The sequence below is a fragment of the Centruroides vittatus genome, unplaced genomic scaffold (genome assembly GCF_030686945.1).
Source record: "Centruroides vittatus isolate TY-2023 unplaced genomic scaffold, ASM3068694v2 contig_862, whole genome shotgun sequence".
Taxonomy (NCBI): domain Eukaryota; kingdom Metazoa; phylum Arthropoda; class Arachnida; order Scorpiones; family Buthidae; genus Centruroides; species Centruroides vittatus.
The window spans coordinates 1072047-1095519 of NW_027122562.1; the positions used below are offsets into that span (position 1 = coordinate 1072047).

At 27.9% G+C, this 23473-nt stretch overlaps 1 protein-coding gene across 1 annotated transcript in view; it reads right to left on the reverse strand.

Moving 5' to 3' along the window:
* Window positions 1-1933: 1933 nt before the first annotated feature.
* The window catches only part of LOC136982674 (leucine-rich repeat-containing protein 40-like), a 37037-nt gene continuing 15497 nt past the window's right edge, over window positions 1934-23473 (reverse strand). Inside the window, exons 5-14 of the mRNA XM_067279241.1 lie at window positions 21358-21481; window positions 19736-19878; window positions 16116-16288; window positions 15939-16029; window positions 15652-15821; window positions 6383-6490; window positions 6135-6245; window positions 5968-6045; window positions 5639-5824; window positions 1934-2083 (exon numbers count right to left, since the gene is read on the reverse strand). Of these exons, the coding sequence (XP_067135342.1) occupies window positions 1978-2083; window positions 5639-5824; window positions 5968-6045; window positions 6135-6245; window positions 6383-6490; window positions 15652-15821; window positions 15939-16029; window positions 16116-16288; window positions 19736-19878; window positions 21358-21481 (1290 nt within the window). The 3' untranslated portion in view covers window positions 1934-1977. The remainder of the gene's footprint in view (window positions 2084-5638; window positions 5825-5967; window positions 6046-6134; window positions 6246-6382; window positions 6491-15651; window positions 15822-15938; window positions 16030-16115; window positions 16289-19735; window positions 19879-21357; window positions 21482-23473) is intronic.

Below are 23473 nucleotides of genomic sequence, written 5' to 3' on the forward strand. Positions count from 1 at the left end.
AATACTGATATCTAATAGTTAAAATATAACAAACAAATATTATAAAAATATTCACAATAAAATCAAATATTGCACATAAAACTACTAGAATAAACAGGTACACCAGTTACATATTTCACATGAAACTTATTTTGAAAATACAATTCATATATCAGATTATAGAATATCTGCATTCAGTTTAAACAACAGAACATTCTAAATATTGCATCATGTATACAATATTTCTTATTTAATAAATTTGTACATAAAAAAAGAAGGAAAATTATTCAAAAGGAAAGTTATTCATTTCAATAAAACATGCTAATGATCATTGAAACAAAATTTATATCACAAATGTGAGTTATTTCATATTGAATAATTACTTTATTTTTAAATAATACTTTCTCATCAGAATGTCTATTAACATTCTGATTTTTTTCATTAGACTATCATCATTAAACTAAATCTCTGGCATAAGTTTATTAATGCTAGCAACATAAAATGTTCTATAGTGTAGTTTTGATACTGTTTTTATAATTAAAGCAATTTTAAACCAATGAAATTTTTAGCAAAACTCAATTATTATAAATTATCAATTATTATTAAAACTCAGATATCAATGTTGGTGATATGTACAATGAAAATGTCATTAAATTCATTATAAAAAAAAACTGAAAGAGCAACAAATGTTTTGTATTAAATTTATCATACTATAATTTTCAGTTAAAGTTTCAGTAAGGACAAATAATTTGAACACTGAATGATATTTTGCTAACTGTTGAGTTTTTTAGATCCTTTATGTTCCATAGTTTAAAAACAATAAAATCTCAATCTCAGTTTATTTAATCAAATTTAATTTTAGAATATATTGCTCATAATGTCTCCTATCATGCACATGGTTTGGATTGAAATTATTTGATATTCTAATTGTTCATCAAACACTTATACTCATTCTGTTAAAACAGAGTTAAATTGAATGTTACATTTCTTGATATGACAAGTACCAAAAACTTAATAATGAAAGATTAGGTAGACAATGCAATCTTTATTTAATTTACTGATCTTGAATTTTCTGTGAAAGAACCATTGCTTATTTTAAGAGGATTTATTGTTACAATTATCTTAAAAATAAATATATTCTTTACAGACAAGTCTGTATAATAGATATTGTAATTAGCTTTTATCTTCTTTATTAATTAGTTTAATTATTATAATAAAACCTACAGAATAAATTATAGGAGCATATATATGACAAAGCTAAGTTTATAGTAATTGTGGAATTTTTAAATATTTCTTTTATCATTAATTTGTCTTCAAATTATACCAACATTGTTTGGAAACAATGTACTTCCATCAAAATTTAAAATATAAATTTTGTCCCAACATTAATTAGCATATTTCAATAAAGCAACATAATTTTTTATTAACATTAAAAGTGATTATGAAAATAAATATTTTAATAATAAAAGAATTTTTTTTAAATAAAATTCTATAATGCCAAATTTTTCTAGCTTTAATACCTTACTATGTTAAGTTGTGGAAAAAATTTCACATGTTATATGTATCTGATTCAACTGATATAAAAGCACATTAATGAGATATTGTAAATAATATAATATCTATTTACATTTCATATATATTCCAATATTAGAAGTATTTAAAAATAATTATGGTAATCTCAATTTGATCATAATTATGGGTTATTTCTTAGGATACAGTAAACTTATGATATAAAAATCCTATAAAAGCAAGGATTATTTATTAAAGTTTAGTATCTTTTAATGGCAGTTATTATTCAGGCACTTACAGAAGGCATTTAATATGGTGGAGTTTTTACAAACATAATATTTTCAAACTTAATAAAACTTATAACCAATATATATTATAATTAACTTATATTATTTCTGAACTGCATTATTAAGATAAATAAATAAATTTGCCCCAAGTTAAAAAAATAATAATAATAAAAATAAAAACAGAATATATGTAATCTTTTCTCTATTGTGGAATTCTGTCTCTCAAATATTCTAATAAAGAATGTGTTCCTTTGGCCAAAATAGCTGTACGAGGACTACGGAAAGAATTTCCTTCGAGTTGCAATGATCTGAAATTTCATTAATTATTTTAACTAATAAAGTTTAAAATATAGCATTTAGTAATGCAATTTTCTAATAAGCAAAAGAAAATTATTATATGTCATATTTTTTTTTTTACTGTAACTTCTAAATTATTAGTATATTAGTATTCTAAATTCTCTCTCTAACAAATATATACTGAAAGAATTTAGTACAAAAACTAATAACAGTATCAGTTAAATCAGTTATTACTTATTCAAAAGAAAACTATAAATTTTTAAAAAATTTTCTTTGAAATTTCATTACTAAATAAAAAAAAATGAATAAAATATTTACTTTAAAAATAATTTGATTAAATAATTGTAAAATTTGAAATATACCACATATTTATGTTCTAAAACAAAGAAGATAATTTCAGATATTTCACAAACTCTAAAGCAGTGGTTCCCAGCCTTTTCTATATTTAAATATCTTTTTTTATCATTGTCTTCAAATTATACCAACAATGTTTGGAAATAAAATATAGCATTTAGTAATGTCTCTTTGTAAAATTGGAAAATTTTATATAATCCTAAGCATCTATAAATTGAACATAGTTAAAGAATGTTGTCATATAGTTTTCAAAACTTAGATAATTTAATTCATTAAGTAAATTATAATAAAAAAATTTGTTTTGTAATTAAACACTAAAATAATAAATATTCACAATACTATAGTTTATTCACCGAAATTATCATTAAATACAACATTCTAATTAATTCAATATATTTCAAAAATAAATAAAATATTGAAGTCTGAAACAAAAAAAAATCAGCAGTTTTTAAAAATTTGGGTTTAGAAAATTTTGAATTGCCCGAGTATAAACTTTTTTTAAACTGAAAAAAAAAACCTGCTTATTAAAATTACATTTGGCAGCCATTTACAGATTTTTTTCATAACATAAAAGTGCTTGGTGTACAGTATCTCTACAAGTTTGCATATTCCAATCTAAGAAACACAGCTTGAATGTAAATAAAACAAAAGTGAAATTATATTATTTGAAGCTCATATAAAATTATTGTTGTTATTCTATTATGATGATTTTGAAATAAAACTTCTATATTTTATTTGTTGGATACTGGTTTTCATGTATTTTTCTTAATAATGACTGGAAATTTTTAGTTTGTCAAATTTTAGGAAAGTGAGAAAAGAGAATTTATACAGGCTTGAAATTCATTTGTCTAAAAATGACACAAAAATAAGAAGGAAGTCATGAGTAAAAAATTATTTTGAACTTGGTGTTTAAGTCTTGTTTAAAAATTCAATAAACAAATGATAATATTGACTTTAAGATAAAGAGTTTAATAATTATCAGAGAAAAAAATAGTTTATTATTTAATCAAATCTGATATTAGCGAGTCCTATTTATTTACATAAAGAAATTAAAATATTTAATTCATTTTTTAACTTCTGTGATGTTTTAAAACTTTCAATTTAACCAAAATATAAAGATTACAATTTTAATAAAACTAAAATAGAATGATTGACATTTTTAAAACTATAAAACAGTTTATAAATGGTAAACAAATAAGTAATAACTTCTTAATTAAAGTAATATTTATTAAATTTTTATGATGATTTATGATATTAAATGATTGTTTTAAAATTTGATATGCTCGGTTTGATTAGTATATATTAATTAATTTAAGAATTTCTAATTCTTTCTGATTAAAAATGCTACATACAGATCAACAGTTTTATTCTCTACATAAAAGTTTTGTATGTACTAAACAAATTAATAAATAATAAATTTTAGAAAAATCAGAATTTCTTTTATACAAATGATTATTAATAAGTAAGATTGTTATTAATTTTAATAAATAAATTGAAATTTCTATCACCAACTAAATTTGTTTTAGAAATTTATTTTGTTTCAAAAATACCAAAAATTATTGGATTATTTTTTATTATATACACAGTGCGGCAATTATATTCCGGAACTGGATCTATAAAAATGAAACAAAACAATTTTATTCAAATCCTTTTATTAAATTATTCAAAATACTCTCCTCCTGCTTCAATACACTTTTTACAGCGATTCAATAGTGATTCAAATGCCTGCTCAAGCTCAATTTTCGGTATTGCCTCTAATATGCGCGTAGACTCTCTTTGGATGGTTTCAATATCATTAAAAATGCGTCCTTTCAACTTCATTTTCATTTTTGGAAATAAAGAGAAGTCACATGGTGCTAAATCGGGGGAATACGGCGAATGATTCAACACACAGACTTGATTTCGTGCCAAAAATTGACGAACAATCAATGATGTGTGACTCGGTGCATTATCGTGTAACAAACACCAGTCATCAGAATTGCGATATTCTGGTCGAATTCGACGAATTCTTCTCATTAATCGTTGTAAAACTCCCAAGTAGAAAGCAACAGTAACTGTTTGACCCTGTGGGACGAACTCACGGTGGATGATGCCTTTGCTATCGAAGAAAACAATGAACATCGTCTTGATTTTTGATGGAACTTTTCGTGTTTTCTTGGCTTGAGGTGATGATTTTGACTTCCATTCGGCACTTTGACGTTTTGTTTGTGGGTCATATTGAAAACACCAGGTCTCGTCACCAGTAACAATTGATTTGAGGAAGGTTGAGCTGTTATTTGCTGCTCGTACAATCTCTCTGGAATGTTCTAGTCTCATCAATTTTTGCTCTTGGGTTAGTGTGTGCGGAACAAATTTAGCACAGACCTTTGTTTTGCCCAAATCTTCTTTAAGAATTTGTCGTATTGTCTCTTTGTTAATGTTTAATGCCTGTTCCATCATTCTCAGTGTCGCATTGCGATCGTTGGATACAAATTCTTGCACTTTTTGAATCGAATCTGCTGTTCGAATTGTTATTGGCCTTCCCACACGTTTGTCGTCCTCCAGTGATTGTCTGCCTTCCAAAAATCGCTTGTGCCACTCAAAAGTCTTTGACCGTGATAAACACTCACTTCCATACACTTTTTGCATCATTTTGAACGTTTCTGTGGCACTTGTGCCAAGTTTAGCGTGAAATTTAATAACAGCACGTTGTTCCATTATTGTTTTCCGACATGTAACAAAATAAACTGATAAACAAAATATCAAAAACAATGATAAATGTCAACCGATTTAAATAAAAGTTTTAGGTTATGTTCATATATGTCCAAACTTCATATGACATAAAATTTAAACAGATGTTGCTACTGGTTGCTGAGATATAGCTTCAGTCCCGGAATTTAATTGCCGCACTGTGTACTATATATATGTTTGTGTGTGTGTATTGTATATGACTATTGTATAAAATTAAGTAATATATTTATTAATATAATAAAAAAAAAATGTATACAGGCAAAGCTAAATGGTAACATTTTACTGTAAATTGTTTATTTTAGACTTATTCAAAACTGAAGTATAAAAGTTGTTATTATTTTATTTGGTTAAAACTGTTGATAATGTAGAGAGGTGTAAACCTTTTTATTTCTGAAATATTCCTTAATTTTGATTAAAGAATTCCTATTTAAGATCTATATTATCTATATTATACTCATATTTAACATTAACAAAAGAAATACCTTAATTGTTTCAGATTCCCTAATTCAGGTGGTACATAAGATATATCATTATTTCGAAGATCTAAAACAGTTAACACTGGCAGCTGAGATAAACCATTAACATCCAATTTCTGAATCTGATTATCAGAAACAAAAAGTATTTCTAATTTTTTTAATCGAAAAAGTACTTGAGGTATTTCTTTAAATCTATAAATAAATAAAAAATTTACCAATCTTTTAAGTTATTAATTTTTATAACAAAATATGTAATTCATAAATGATATCTTCATTTACATCAAAGTTTATTAATAATTTTAAAATCATCTATCAAAATATAAAACAATACTTGCCTATTGTATGATAGATTAATTTCTCGCAACATTTCCAAGGAGACAAATTCTTCAGGTAAACTTTCTACTTGATTATTCCTTACAAAAATTTTGAAAAAATGTTAAATTTTTTTTTAATGTTTTAATTTATTATATCAATAATTACTAAATCATTAGATACCAGTTACCTCAAATCTAAATATGTTAAATGAGGACATGATCCAAGAAATGCTGGTAAATTTGTCAATTTATTGAATCCCAAATTTAATTCAATTAACTTCTCAGTTAAAAGTTCAAAACTATTTGGTTAAAAATAAAAAACCGAATGACTTTAGTTTTAACATTTCAAAAATTTAAAATAAATTTTAAATTAAAATATTGTTTCTTAAATTTAAATTTAAAAAATTACATAAATAAAACACAAAAGATAACTTACCAATCAGGAATACTTATTAAATGATTTTTACTGAAATCCACAACATTAACTTCTGCTTCTGCAGCAAGTTTAATGGCATCATCTGGTATTAGTTTCATATCTTTATTACTGGAAAACACTTTTTATGTAATAACGAAAAGAATAAAAATTTATTTCTTTATGTCTTAAAATATTAAGTAGAAGCAACATTTTAAATTTTAAAATATGAACATTTTTATGTTATGATAAATAAAAATTACAATAATGCTGAAATCTGTTCCTTTCAAATAGTTCTTAATATTTTCTTTTATAGGGTTCCTATTCAAATTTTTGTTTTAAATTCCATGACTTTCCTGACCAACTTTGTACAAATTCTCTGACCCTGATGTTCCTTACGGTATAGCACATTAACAAAATAAAACATCACACGACTTACTAAGCACATACACTATTGCTTCTCCAACTTTTTAACTGGTTATTTTTTCTAATTAACAGTTATATATTTTTTTATAATCAATGAATTAGTAAAATTAAAATAAGACAGACAGACATTATAGCATTTCTTCTCTACATAAAACTAAAATGTTTTATTAAATAAAAATAATTTATCCTGTTAGTTATAAGTTAATAAAACTTCATGGCTTTGAAAAAAGAAAAAGCCATTTATTATTATTAAAAAATTCTGTATAATCCATGTATAAATTTATTAAATTTGTCCCTTAATAAATTTTCCAAACATTATAAAACATTAATAAACTGCAAAAGAGTTTCAGAAATCAGAAATTGTTTTGTTATGCAATCGAAATCATTAAAATGAGATGAAAAATGATAAATATCATCATTTGAATTAATATTGTTATTTTTTGTTAACAATCATTTCTTTTGATTTCATTAACACCTGCCCTCAAATTAAAAGTGTAAATTGTGAGAGAGGGAGAGTTAAAATTATTAAGAATATTAGATTTTTCTTTCAAACTTATAATACTGCATAATTAAGGTAAATGCACCAGTAGTGGACACTTTAAGGGAAATTTTTCGATTTTTTTGAAACTGGACCCCTTATTTGGAAGCCTTATGGCTTAAAAGTTATATTGTCTGTTAGACAAAATCTTCCTTCACTCACTCTAAGGATTTTAATTGTGTTGGTCTCATAGAATACATTTTAATTTAATTTATTTTGTAAGGTTGAAAATGTTTCAGTAGTGGACATTGAAAAAATTGAGATATTTAGTAATGGACAGGCATTTGCACCATTAGTGGATAAGGAATATAGAAATGATTATATTCAAGATAAAATCGTTTTTACTTTTCGCAACTTGCAGAATTTGACAGTCTTTACTATAAAGAACAAGAACACTGTGTTAATTATAATGACAACTCATAATTAAATTAAATTAATTAAAATATCAAATTGTACAAATGTAAATTACATGTGCATAGTTTGTAATGTTTATATGAAAATTGAACTAGTAAGTATTATGAAACATAAATATAAAACATTACTAAGTTAGTATAAGAAACTTTGTTATTGTTGCATTATTCTTAACAGAATACAAATGTTGAAGTAGTTTTAACATTACTGGAATGGATTATTGTTACACTCAATATTAAACACTTAGAACGCAGTTTTATACTATTATTTTTAAGTTACATTTAGGAGAACTCAAATATTAACGCCAGCATAGTTTAAAGAAATATTGTTGCATTGTTAATTTGTGTCAAACTACTTATCTATGTCAATGCCTTTCAGGAATTGACACCAACCCTCTCTTCCAAAAATTAGAAGCTTATGAAGCCTCGAGTCAATATGAGAGATATTTATCATTTGTACATCTTTTTCATTTTTAGCAAATACACTTTTCATCCTATTTATGGAATTAAACACAATCACTTCTGAGTCCCATTTAAAGTCCCTTCAATACTTTCTCCCCTTTCTTCTGTATCTTTCGATTCCCTAATTGCTGAACTTGGTCCAATAGTTTCATTTGAAGGGGTTCAATATTTTCCTGAAACTGCATAATGTCTTCTTTTTCATCTTCCAAGTTGTCTTCTACATCTAACGTAATGTTGTTTGTACTACTACCGTCCGATGGAATCTAAGAACTTTCATCTTCTGATGATGTCCCTTTCTTTCTCATTTTCTCCTTTCATTGCCTTGTAGTCTTCATTTTCATAGCTTTCTCTTCAGCTTTCCTTTTTTTCTCAGCAGTCTGTTCTTCCTTCTTTCTCTGTCTTGCCAAAGCTCTCTTCCTTTTCAATTTTAGTTCCGCTATTTTCTTCTTTTCTTTATTTTCATAATATTTCTGCCAAGCTTTTGACATAACTACAGAAGGTACAATTTCCTTTTTCTTCCTTTTGTTAGTGATTTCCCTGGGTTCTGACCAGAGAAGTGACCTTTTGAAAGGACTAGGTACTGTTTCAGAGATCTGACTGTTGTTGCGGCTATTGTGCGTACTTGTGGCAACAATGGTATTGCCAGTGTTTGAAGTATTAGGTCCTTCATTTTGATAGTGGTGGTCATTATGAATATCATGAATATATGATAATGTTGGAGCAGGTCCCATTTTCTTAAATTTGTAAGTGTCATCTTTCACGAACCTCCAGAGTGTTGACCGAGGAACTCCATGTTTATTTGCAGCTGTGTTAAGTGGAATCCCACGATGGACATCATTTACTGCATCCTTGATTTTGTCTTCTTCATAAGACCACCACTTTCGCTTTTGTGATGGCATGTTTCTCGATCTGGAAAAAAATACTGGATGTGCATCTAAGGCTTATGATTTTAAAACTGAACTGAATGAAGAGGATGCAAACAACCTTTTATCAAAATACATCTCTACTGGAGACTTTGGTATGAATGTCCACTATTAATGCATGTTTTGTCCACTATTGAAACACCTCATTTCAATAAACGGACATTCATGGTTTAATAGTGGACACTCCCTGTCCACTATTAAACCTGACTAGACAGAGTAACCAAAAAATGCCTGAATCAACACTGTATGTTACTTAACATTAGGTGATTTAATTTTTGACTTTATACTGATTAAACGTGAAAAGTTCATTTTCACTAGTTGTGGCCACCTCTTGTCCACTACTAAAAATATACGATATTTTTGTTTCATTAGTGGACATCTCATTAAATTGACTTGAGAAATAAAAATACTATCAGGAAGGTCTTAAAACATACCATCGAAGCTCATTAATAGTATATCACCAAAAAACTTCTGTGAAACTAATTGTTAATACAGCAAGCATGATTTCACTTACCTAGTCCTTAAGGAAATGGACAGCAGACTCACTTGTCTTCATACATCAGCAGGAACGCCATCACTAATGAGCGCGGAAAAACATCCCATGATGTAATAGAAAAGGGTCAGTGTGAGTTGCCACTACTAGAGAGTTCTGTCTACTGAATGATTTGTATGTTTGAACAGTGAAGCCAACTACAACCTTATTACTCATATTTGAAGTCCAAAGTGTCCACTACCGGTACATTTACCTTAATACAGCAGTTTTAAAATCTAAAAATATTTTAAAATTTAAAAATAACAATTGATATTGTTGTATGCTTGCATATTTTGTGCACTATAATTTTGGGAAAATTTTCTGTATGCTTAGGTGAAATTTTAATCTTGAAATATTCTGCATTCCCTTCATAAGTTGCATTGCACCACAATACTTCTTGCTGCCTGCAGACAGCTACACTTGGTCAGTCAGCCATACTGTCAGCAAAGAAAATCAACAAGGCAACCAAGAAAACAAATTCCCTGACTTTCCATGACTTTTTCTGAACACTAATGAAAATCCCTGACTTTCCAGGTGCATAGGAATCCTGTTTATAATTAAAAAAGTAGTTTGTATTCATTTAGTAATAATAAATTAATGAACTTCTTACATTAATCATAGTCTGTTTATACTACAAATCCTTGCTTTTTTTTTTATTCTTTATTTGCAAATTCTTATAGAAATTAGATTCTTTAATTAAAACAGATGAAAGTTACTCTGCAAAGATTCTATATTAAGACTGAACAATTATAAACAAATTATTTTATACTGATTTATATTTTTCTTTTTTAAACAGATAATTATATTCAAACCTTCATAAGAAAAAATATATTTATTGCTTGACTGTACATTAGTATAAGCATAAGCAACTATGCCTTATATTTTTATATAGATTATTAAATTTCATAAATATTTTTTCAGCATAATACAATTCCAAAAATATTGAATATATTTACTAATAAAATATTGATTATACATTGAATATATATAGCATTTGTTTTAAATAAATATCAAATTTCTTGTTTAAATCAGCCAAATTTTCATTATTGACAAGAAAACTTCTCTTTTAATGTTAAATCATAATTTATTTGACTATACTTTATTGGGAAATCATCAATGACACACACAGAACCAATAACCTGTTTGAAGAAAACAAAAAACTAACAAGTATCTTAAGACAAACGTTTTGTAACTCCTCGTGAGTTCTTCTTCAGGTGCTATAATGATTACCAGATAAAACATCATTTCAGAATATATGAAAAAATGACACAGGTAACAAACTGTTCCTTTCACAATCCATCGGGAACTCGAATCGAGCTCTGGCCTAACACAGTTCTACAGTATATTTTAGCCAGCATCGTTGTAAGGAACTGAGTCCGAGCGTTATTTTTATTTTATTATTATTTTTCCGTTTTATTATCTTTTGTTTGGGTTTATGTTTATTTAGGACGAAGGTTCCCCACCACTCTCTTGTTAGTAATGAAAAATGAAGATAAAACAACTCACGAAAAAAATAAGCGCCGTAGGAAAATCTTGCGCACTTGCACTGCCCGGCGGAAGTAACAGTCCGCATAAAAAAAAATGGAGGGGGGAGTCCCCACATTCACTAGTAAAGAAATACTTGATAAACCGTCTTAACATCCCAGAAAATTATGATAAATACTTTATAAACGGTTTATAAGCTTTGTCGGAAACTTAAAGCTGTCAGAAAAGAAAATTAATGTTAGCAATTAAGTATGTAAATAAGGGGAGTAACTCAGCTGAAGTGTGACGTCACCTCACAGTATAAAACCCGTACGTTAACCGAAGAAGGAGAGGTGAATTCCAAATCGAGGCAACTTTGAGAGCGAGGTAAATTCGAAAGCGAAGTATTTTCTGATAGAAGTCCAGATTGATAATTGGACGATCCAAGGTGTTAAAGAGGAGTTCGATTGACGATTTGACGATATCGAAAGGATTGAGGAAATAGTTTCTTCGTATAGTGAGGTGATGGATAGACGTTTAATTAGTAAGAGATTTTGTTCATAGTTTCTAAGAATTTGATTTGTCGAATTTTCAAAGGGGAATTAATATTAAGTTAAGCTAAGTAGCTGAGTTTATTGTCGGGTTGACTTGTTGAATTTCGTTAATAAATTTTGTTTGGATTATTGACATTTGTACATAGTACATTCTAGTTGCTAATTAAATATATTTGAACTTTTGATCTGACTTGATATTTATCGTTATTATTACTAATTTTTCGGTGCACGCTTAAAAGCCCAGGCCTGGCAAACTAATCTTGAATCCGCGTAAAGTACCCGTTAGGTTAACGGAAGTTTTACCGACCGCAATTATTTGTCGGTTTCCTAAGATACTAAAAATAGTACTTTACATCGTTAAACATTTAATGTTTAGCAATGTCAGCTAAAATACCAAAGGATGTTTCAAGTTCCTGATGGATTGTAAAAGGAACAGTTTGTTACCTATGTTGTTTTTTTGTATGTTCCGAAATGACTTTCCATCTGGTAACCATTATAGTGCCTGAAAAAGAACTCAGGAGTTGGAAAACGTTTGTCTTAAGATACTTGTTAGTTTTTTGTTTTCTTCATACTGGTTATTGGTTCTGTGTGCATCATTAAGTATTTCCTAATGTGATGTGTTGTAATTTGGGAAATCGTCTTCCATGTTTTGAATACTCCGTCCTTTCCTCTTCATTTCATAGGTCTACATAGAACTATGAAATGAAGAGGAAAGGACAGACTATTCAAAACATGGAAGATGATTTCCCAAATTATAATATATTAAAATTCTTTTTATTACTCATTTTTCATGTATCTTTTAAACAATTTAAGTATACTGTCTAATAAACTGCTTATAAGATTAAAATGTTAATTTCATATGGCTTTATTTAAAAAGGCACATTTCAAGAGAGTGGAAAATGCATTTAACTCCTGACTTGTCTCTTAAAGCAATATAATGAGACAAAATTCATCTAATGTTCATATACCTTCTTGACAAAAAAGTTACACACCCAGACAGAATTATATGATTACTACAAAGCTTGGCATACAGCTATGTCTCAAACAAGTATGTAAATGATTACAGATGGGTCAAATTGATGCTACCAAAGCATCTTATTAATTTCTACCTCAGTTCCTACAGAGGCTTACTGTATTCAGAGCTTTCAGTGTCCCCACTGTTTGCAGGTCTTCAAATGTCAGGTATGTCTCTACATACAATCAAGTGACTTTATACATTTTGAAATTTGAAAAAGGCTACATCATAAGACTAAAGAAAGAATGGCTGTTTTGTTGAACTGTCCACCATCTAGGCCATTCTGACCTGAGTGTAAGCAAGTGTTGGGGTAGTGAATGTGTAGCACAATACATAGTGGGCAACCTCTGTACTTCAGACAGACTAAGGTGAGATGATTGTCTGATTGTGAGACAAGCATATACAGCTACAACATCTTTGTCTACCATTCAGAGACAAGAGGAAGTCTTGCTACAGAACCCTCTCTCTTGCTGTACCATTGGCAGGCAACTAGCAGAAGCAAATTTGAATGCATGCACAGCAACCACTATGGATCCTGCCATTAGCACTTAGTATTGTCCATTTTGTTTGCATTAGTACTCTGACAGAGAAGCATAAACTGCTATGAACTGACAGCATATTGCCTTTAGTGACAAATCCTAGTTCTGTTTGGGATCAAACCATTACCATGCAACAATGATTTTCCATTCTCTTACATGTTTTAGTTCCACTTTTACAGTTGAGTGGCATACTGTCCCACTGAAAAAAAATAGAATCTGTTGGTGTGCTGGACTGGAGAACCATTGCATATTACAATCATTTGGAGTCAGTCAGTCCCTGGTAGTGGTGCAAAGGACATTAAGAGCACAGCAGTAGGTTTAAGAAATCCTGCACCCTCATGTTGCCTTTTGTGGTAAGGTTGCAAATAGCCATTTTTTAGCAAGATAATGTCTGGATGCAACAGGTAGGATTTCCCAGAAATGTCTGTCACATTTAGGGATTGCAATATCAAAATAATTCCAGCTGGATCCAGCGCGGATGTATTTTTGGTGCAATAAAGTGTTATCTGCCTATCTATCTATCTATCCAGAAATTTATGGTTTTTTCTAAAGAAATAAAACATTTTTTAAAAATACTTAAGAAACTTTTATTATTTAGACTGGTCACTATAAATCAGTAAAACTTTTTACACATTTAGGTAGTAAACTTAACTTTGGTTCGGTTTAACACTTGAGATAGAGATAATTAACTTTAAATGTTTTGTTAGACTATAATTATAATGTAATCTTTAAATTAAATAATAGCAAAGGTAATTCTACTAATTAATTTATATTAATTTATTACATTATAATAATGTAAGGACAGATAATCAGTGGCTAAGAGGCTATCAGTCTTACCAGTTTTCTTATATAGGCTCTACATATTGGTCTGTAGTTTTTTATAAGTATATAAAAACTATGTACTGGAAGTAGAATAAGTTAAATAAACTACATCTTTATCAATCCAGCAAAATTTAATAAAACAATAACGTTTTCAATCGTTTTTAACAATCTTCCTCAGTTACAGAAAAGTAGAACATAAAATGTATTCGGAATAAACATAAAAATTAACGAAAAATGCCCAAGCAAACAAAATATAGATAAATAAACAAAACAAATAGCAAAAAAGAAGAAAAAAAAAAAAATCCAAATATGAAAACGAAACCAGCATTGTCCATTAATAACATTAATTAATGTAAAAGGATCTCTACACAGTAGACAATGAGTTCGCATCTCTATGGTTTATACAACCAGTTGCCATGTACGCCTTGCAGATTTCCAATCTCTCAAGATGTTTGACCGTTTGCCTATTTGTTGTCGTTTTTATAATTGCCGCTTAATCCCATTGGACGTTAACATCCTTCTGTCTTGTGTATGATGCCAGCGCAGTGTTGTCAAGGTTCTTACTGATTGAATATTTGTGCTCTTTGAGCCTTTGTTTTAAACTATGCATCGTTGCACCCACATAAATAAGCTTGGAATTGAAACATTGGTCGTGTAAAGGCACCAAATATATACCCGTTGTTGAATTCGATCCTCTTTCTTTTTATCGTTTCTTAAAAGCTTGAAAACAGTGGGATTACGTCGGTATACAATACGAAAATTATCAGACCTGGCAGTACATCTATGTATCTTGTTTTAAAAAATGGGATGTAATTAAGCACTATTCTTTTTATATTTATTCAAAACACATTTTATGTTCTATAGTTAATGTTGTATTTTTTTGTAACTGAAGATGATCGTTAAAAGCGATTGAATACGTTATTATTTTATTAAATTTTGCTGGATTGATAAAGGTATAGTTTATTTGTAAGTAATTTAATTATTGGTGTTAATGAAGTAATGAGTAAGTAATTAGTAGCAGTCTAGTAGTTAGCAAAGCGGCAACACAACAACGTAGACTTTTGCGCCATTATTTAGAAAGTTAATTGAGTATTTGCAAATCCGCAGCGCTGGATCCAGCAGGCTGAAGAATATGCTGGATCCAGCTGGATTGCTGGACGAGGGATCCAGCAATTGCAATCCCTAGTCACATTGCCACACTTCCTTGATTTGCCCAGTCTATAGATTTGTTATCCATCAAGCATTTGTGATATCAGGAGCCATCTATGAGAGTGAGAGATTTGGAATGGTAGTTGCAACGTCTGAGGACAAATCTCTTGCAGTATACCATATGATGCCTGTATGTCTCTATGCCAATCATATCAATGCATGTATCCAGACAAGTGAAAGTCCTACTGTACAAGATACTAAATATTCCTTTAAATTGTAACATTGTTGCACAGAAAATTGTTTCTTCATTAAATTAATTAAAAAGTATTATTGCATTATAACCTTAATAATAGTTTGTCTTATTTGAATCTACAGTTTAAAAATTGTAATCAAATACTTTTAAAAACTCTTATTGTGTTAATCTTATCGTTAATAAGATTTTCAAAATATTAAACTTACGAATATATTAATGAATGAGATGATTTCAAAGTATATTTATCACAATGTTGTAGAATATCACATTCTCCATTATCAATTTCTCCACTGGAATGTCTGTTCCTTGCAGCAGATAATACTCTTGGATCTTCAATTCGACTTCTTAACCATTTTAATAACTGAACAGTACCTCTCTACACAAAATTAAAACATATTACATCACGTTTTAAAGCTCCATGTTCATTTGCTATTGATAAAGCTTTATGAATAGTAAAAATATAAATTTCAGTTTTTTTAAAGAAAATACAAACTTGAATAATGTCTCGTCGAATAGATCTCATTGAATTTCCTTCAATACTTAATGATTTTAAATGTGGTAAAATACCCAATGTATAAGGCAATCTGAAATTAATAATTATTTTTACATTTTTAAATCACAACAACAGATCTTAATAAGTATTTAAATATAATAATTAAATAATTCATACCCAGAAAGATTGTTATTAGTAAGATCAAATCTTTCCAATGACTGAAGCCAAGTAATTTCATCTGGAATTTTTGATATTTTGTTACTTCTTAAGTCCAGAGTTCTAACATTTAATAAAGTTTCCAATACATCAGAAGGTATTTCAGTGATTTTATTATGTCCAACATGAAGTTCCTTGAATTTATAATAAAAACAAACAAATATAATAAAAATATTAAGTTTTTGATTTATATTTATATACTGATATACTGTAAAATAAACAATCCACAAACCATTAGATAACATTTCTAAAGAAAAGAAAAAATTTTTTTTATTATTTTCCAACTTCAACTATGACATAAAATTTTCTCCTAAATACTTTTAAAGTTGTAACCTAATATATATCATCTACATCAGTGGTAGTCAACCTGGTTCCTACCACCCACTAATGGGCAATTCAAGCTTTCATGGTGGGTGGTAGGAGTTTTGTCCAATGTTGAAGCTACTTTCTGTTATCACCAGACATCTATGACAGAGCAGGTTGTACTGCACTCTAGTGAACATTATGAGGGTGGAGTGTAACAGCAACCATCACTTGAGTTCATTTCATGGTGGGACCAGAATTGCCAGATTTGGCTACTTTGTGCTAAATTGGGCTGTTTTTTCATTTTGGCATTAAAAAAAACATTAGGCACACTGGCTACCTATTATAAACATATGCAAAGTATAAATAAAAAAAATAAATTTAACTACATATTTTTATTAAACCTCCACTCAAAAATTATGAGTACTTTGCAGTTGAGCTAAATTAAGTTAATGCAGAACTGATGGGTGATTACTATCAACAAAGATACAAAAGTGGGCAGTAAATATAAAAAGGTTGACTACCCCTGATCTACATTAATAATTTTAAAAAATATACAGTATAATTCATTAAACCAGCATTTCATTATCCAAAATGTCCAGAAATCAGCATGCTCTAGAGGTGTAATTTGATAAACTATACAGCCTACATTGTATTATGTTGAATTAATATCTATGAACATGTGTTTTGTGTCCAGTAACGTGTTTGACTGATATGTGAGAACAGTGTACCTAAAAACAAATTTCTCATAATTGTAGTATGTGTAGCTTTTATTAGCTTTTATGAATTGTGTATAGACAGTCTATGTCTAGAAAAACTGTTAATTGTTTGCAATAATGTGTTAATGAACATTTTTGCAAGTTTTATACTCAACTGAACACAGCACAGTTTTGCACTTTTCATCTTTACACTGATTAAGGAGCATGAATAAACAAAGTGGAAGTATATAAGTTAGCAGTAGGCTTTGGTAAAATGTAAATCAACGTCTGCAATGTTCAAATTGTATATAACTTATCAAATTTTTACAAAAATACAAAAATAGTAGTAATATGGCATTTTCAATAATTCAGCACCACTCTGATCTCATAAATATCAAATTAATGAATTTCTATTGTATATAACAATGTAAACAAAAAAAATATTTACAAAATAATTTAGAAAATACTATATAATAATAAAAATATATTCCAAAATATTTTCAGACCTACAATCCTTTCCTAAATTCCTATTCACACTGTAAAGTTTAAGTAACATTAATATTAAGTAGGATTAAATTAAGTTACATTACTATAAACAAGATTAACTATTTGTTCAAATTACAAAATGAAAGCCACTTATTTCTTAATGTCCAAATTGTTTAAGTTATTAATACTGAACGTCTTTACTACACTTAGTTTATTGTAAATCATAAATCATCTTTCCAAATATCTAATTTCTTCCTCACACCAATTTTCCATATATTTCTTCTTATTCATACTAGATAATCTTCTATTGTTTTAAATATAAAAGTGGACCTGGGAGAAAGCTTATGATGTCAGAAATGACTTAAGTTTGTTTGGAAAGCAAATTAAGGTAATCTACTTCTTTGAATTTAAACAAAATCAACATTTATGTCAGTTTTGTTCCTATTGTAATGCTTAAATTGACTATTTCATTTAAGCAAGCTTAAAGTATACAATGTAAATAGGAAAATGAGAATATTGTCAAAAACTGAATTTTCTTTGTGAAAAGTTTATTTTTTCATAGGATTTTCACAAAAATAATTCTTGGACAAAATATTCAGGTATGCATTTGTTTTTAATCGCTATTCTACTTTATACTTTACTTCATTAGTAGAACTGAAATTTAAGTGTGAAAATTATATCTAAACTTTGAAATAAAGATTTTATAAATCTTATTTTTAATTCATTTTATTTGTTAAATTTTACTAATTAGTTTTCATTAAATACATTGATTTATTTCTATTATTTTATCTTAATTATATATGTACTGTACATATACATGCTATATATAGTGTGTGTGTACTGTACATACATATACAGTGGTGCCTCATATAACGTACTTAATCCGTTCCAGGTGCACGTCCGTTAAGTGAAACATCTGTTACACGAAATGCATTTTCCCATAGAAATACATGTTAAAACATCTAACATCTAATGCTGCGGAACGAAATACATGTTAAAACATCTAATTCGTTCCGCAGCATAAAATAACCGTACTGTATCATATAAAAAATGAACATGGGGTGCGTTCTTTTATTCCTCCACGTAACTCTGCACGAGCGACATCCATTTTAAAATTCCTACGGAACAAGTTCCTAAATTCCGGTCGGAATACGCACTGTCGAACGGCAAAAACGGCCGCTTGTAGCAGTAGTTTACGGTGAAAAGCAACATAGCGTCCTCCATGGCTCAGATAGTTTTGTTTCCGGGTCCATTATGTGGTTTTATGAATGAAAATTTACAAATGTGAAAGCCCGAGTTAGCGCACGTGGTGATGTAAGTGTCTTTACAAATTTTATTCTAATGGTAGCTGGCATTCTAATTTTTTTCATGGCTATTTTGAATGCTCTTCCAACAAATAATCCATTTTATGGTTAAATTTTACAAATGGGACCCTTCTTTTCCCTTTAAAAGCTCATATTTTAGAATTATAGATTCCTCCATCACGATACTATCGATAGTGCGGGTGCTGCCATCATTCTTTCTTTCACCATCGTTCCTAAATGCCTACAAACAGCAGTGCACTCCCGTAGCAGCGGAGACGCAGAGCAACTGCTATTAAAGAACGCACCCATAGAGCAGTCACCAATTATGCTGGAAAGTCCGTTGTTCGTAGCCAGTCCATTGCTCGAGTCACGTAATGGCCAGACAGAAAATCCGTTGTTCGCAGAGTCCGTTATTCAAGGCGTATGTTATACGAGGCACCATTGTATATAGATATATATAATCCACACAATATACATCAAACTTTAAATAATATCATAATTAGAAAAACTTTAATTAAAAAATTGTATAGTAATAAAACAATTTTAATCTCAAAATTTTCTAAAAAAAATTTTATAATAAGTTTAAAATTCAGAAGTAAATTTATAAAGAATACTGTAATGTGAATTTTAAGTTCTGATTTATGAAGAGCTGAAATTGAATAAAAGAATTTCAAAAATATTTTAAATACAAAGATTTAATTTTTTATTGATAATTTGTTTATATTGTATATAGAAATTTTTTGCTAAATATTAAACCTATGTGTATTTTAAATTAATAATAAAAAAATACCTTTAAATTATTACAATTTGAAAATAAAGGAAGATAAGCTAAATCATTGTGTTGAACATACAATTGTTCTAGATGTAATAAGTTTCCAATTGTTTCTGGTAAAACTGCTAAATTATTATTTGTCAATTCTAGGCGACGAATGGCTAAAAAAAAAAAAAAAAAAGAAAGAAATTATTTTTATTATATATTTTTAAGATTATTTTCTCAAATTAAACATGAATTACTTTCAAATTAATACAATTAAATTTATCTCTTCATACTAGTAACTTTAAAACTGCAGTTTCAATAACAGAAACTGCAGTTTCTGTTATTCTACAAAAACATTATTAATTTATCTTAAATTAAATATACAGAATTGCATTATACAGCTTTACTATCAATATTACTAAAATAAAAACTAAAACTAATATAACAAAAGTTTTTAACAGTCCTAATCATTCTGTTTGATTAAGAATCAACACAATTCATAGTTAGCAAATATTCACTAAAAATATCTTGATTGAAAGATTTTTCCTATCATTTAAACCATTAAATAAATTATTTGAATATAAAAATAAAATCAAGCAGTTTGAAACAATGTTATAAGTTTAAAGGAAATTGAATCTAATACTATATTGAAAAGTTGGATAAATGAAAACATTACTATGTATATTCTACAGAAAATTCAGTGATTAAAAGAAAAACATGAGAAATGTAATAAATTTCAAAATTAATCAAAACTAAAAACACTGGATAATACAATGTATTTTTTTCTATTATTTTCTTAACAGTAATTTAAATCTACATAAAACTTTAAACAGGTATATTTTAAACATCATGATTAAAATTTTTACTGTATTTTTCAACTGTAATATTAATAGAATTGTTTCTGAATAGAAAAATTTTTTATTAGTGAAAACAATACTATGTTGATTCAATTTAAAATAAAAGAAAAAAATAGAATCTTAAATTATGTTAGTTTTTAAATATGTTTTTAATTTTAAAAATTTAGCTCCTACTCCTGCACTTTCTTTTAACATTTTTAGATTTTTCAATTTATTATTTACATTACTAGTGAATGCATTTATATGTATGTATGAAAATACATGTATATATAAATTTTTTAAACCAGTAATTAGTTTAATTAACTTAATATTAAAAATCTTTATATTAAATTAATTATTTTTGGATTCGCTAAAACCATAACACTGATTCAGTTTCATTATTATTAATTATTTAATTTTGTCTAGCAGTTTTGGAATATTTCAACTTTTATTCTCCAAATCTTAGAAATTAAATCTCTATTCGACAGTAAAAATTTTATTAAGTATTTTAAAGTAATTTTAGACTATTTAGGTGCATATTATCAATTAAGCATTTGCCACTGTATCTAGTTTATCAAAAAGCATTTTAAATTATTTATTTTAAAAAAATTTTGAAATAAATTTAAATTTAACTGCTCCGTATTGCATTTCTTCTTTTGAATGGTTTCATAAGAATATTACACAAAATAAATCTAAAATATGTAAAGAATAATCTAAGAATGTTCCAATAAAATGTATTTATAGTACTTTGCAAAAGCACTATAAGCTTTAGTATTAAAAATGGTTTAAAATAAAAAATTTTACTAAATGACATCTTACCAGTCATATCACCTATTTCTAAAGGAAGTGATGTTAAACAATTATTGGAAAGATTGAAAACCATTACTCGAGAAAGAAATCCAATTGCTGGTGGAATAGTTTTTAATTTATTATAAGATATATCCTGTAAGAGTATGTATAAAATATTAATATGTAATTATTTTTATTCATTTTAGTTCTTCAATAATTTTAAAACTTTAGCAATAAAATGAGATTACAAATGACATTATTTAGTTTTTAATTTAAATCAATTTATTAAATTGCATACATTAAAGGGTATGTTCTCAAAAGTCTCTATTTCGTAAGAAATTATAATATTTGAAATATTTTAAACATTTAAATATTTTATTTCTAAATTGTTTAGTTATCAAAATATTTATATTGTACTGAGAACATTTTCTAAACTAATTATTTAATTCAAATAATTACACTGAAATAAACCAATTAAAAGTTTCTTAAGTATAAATAATAAAATTAAATAGGTAATTTAGAAAATTTTCTTTCCAAATTTTGACTGTTTGAAAATTTTTTAATTTACACATATTCTTATTTCAAATCAACAATAAAATAAAACTTAATTTCAAATACTCATATATGTTTCATAAAATTAGCATCATAAAAGATCTGAAAAAATTAATACTAAAAAACACTATATGGAAGAAAAATTATTATTCTGTAGAATTTATATTGAAACCAATACAAAGCAACTTTAACAAAAAGAAAACAACTTTACATGATCTATGATACTAAATGATTTTTATTCAAGAAATAAATAAATAAAACTACTTATATATGCAAGTAAAGCCTATTCAATTGATAACATTTGAAAGAAACATTCAAACATTTGCTCTTAGATGATTTAAATTATTTATGATATAAATGAAATATATAATATTATCCTTTTTTTTAATAATATTTTGAAGAATACATTTCTTTCATAACAACATAATCCCATACACTTGAAAATTTTTGTGGGAAACATGCATTATTATTCCTAACATATGATTATTATTATGTTGGTTATGTGAGATATACTCTGTTAACACTGGTGGCTGTGTACTATGCCGGACCAAAGTCAAGGCATAGTAACCAAAACAAAAATTAAAGAAGTGTATCAGTGTGTGTCTGTATTTAGGAATTTCCTAACAATATGACATGTATTCAATATAGTAGCCTTCTGTAGTGTGATGTAAGTGTTTCTATTCAATTGTAATGTGCCCAGGCTTTTGTGTAGTGTGTGTGGTATGACACCTGTAGAGGAGAGAATAACAGGTACAATAAGCAGCCTATCCATCCTCCACAGATGTCTTATTTCCTGGGCGAGTTCTGTGTATACTTGCTGACTTTTTCAGTGCATGTGTTTTGTACATTGTGAGTGTTTGGAATGGATATGTCTATAATGTATGTGATTTTATTGTGTTTGTCAATGAGTGTGATATCTGGTCTGTTGCGGTAAATTGTTTTATCTGTGATTTATCTGTCACAGTACAATTTGTGCATGTTGTTTTCCAATACTATCTGTGGAATGCATTTGAAGTATGGTTCATGGATGTCTACTAATTTGTGTTTCTTTGCAAGCTCTTGGTGTATTATATTTGCTACTTAATTATGTCTATGTAAATAATCTGTCTATGCCAAGAGCTTGCAACCGGAAGTGATGTGTTGTATAGTTTCTGGCATGATGTGACATTTTCTGCATGTGTCATTTGTGAGTGTTGTATCTTTGAGTATGTATATTCTGTAGTTTTTAGTATTTATGACCTGATCCTATATGGCAATCATGAATCCTTCCGTCTCCCCAAAGAGGCCTCCCTGAGCTAACCAGCTGGTTTGACGCAGTTTTGTCAAATTATTATTATTATTATTATTCCTAATATATAAAGACTCCACCAGGAACAAAATTCTCTGATTTCTAGGTGTAAGCAATAATTTTGTGAGGTTGCCAAGTTAGCTAAACTTTGTCAGGATGACAAGCACATCAAAAGATCATATGTGAATGCAATTTGGACAGTAAGTCAAAATTACCATTTACAAAAGAACCTGTTTATTGGAGTAAAGAATTGCTTATAATAATTTTGCAGATTCTCCTCCTAGGAACAGACTCAGTTTGTAAGAT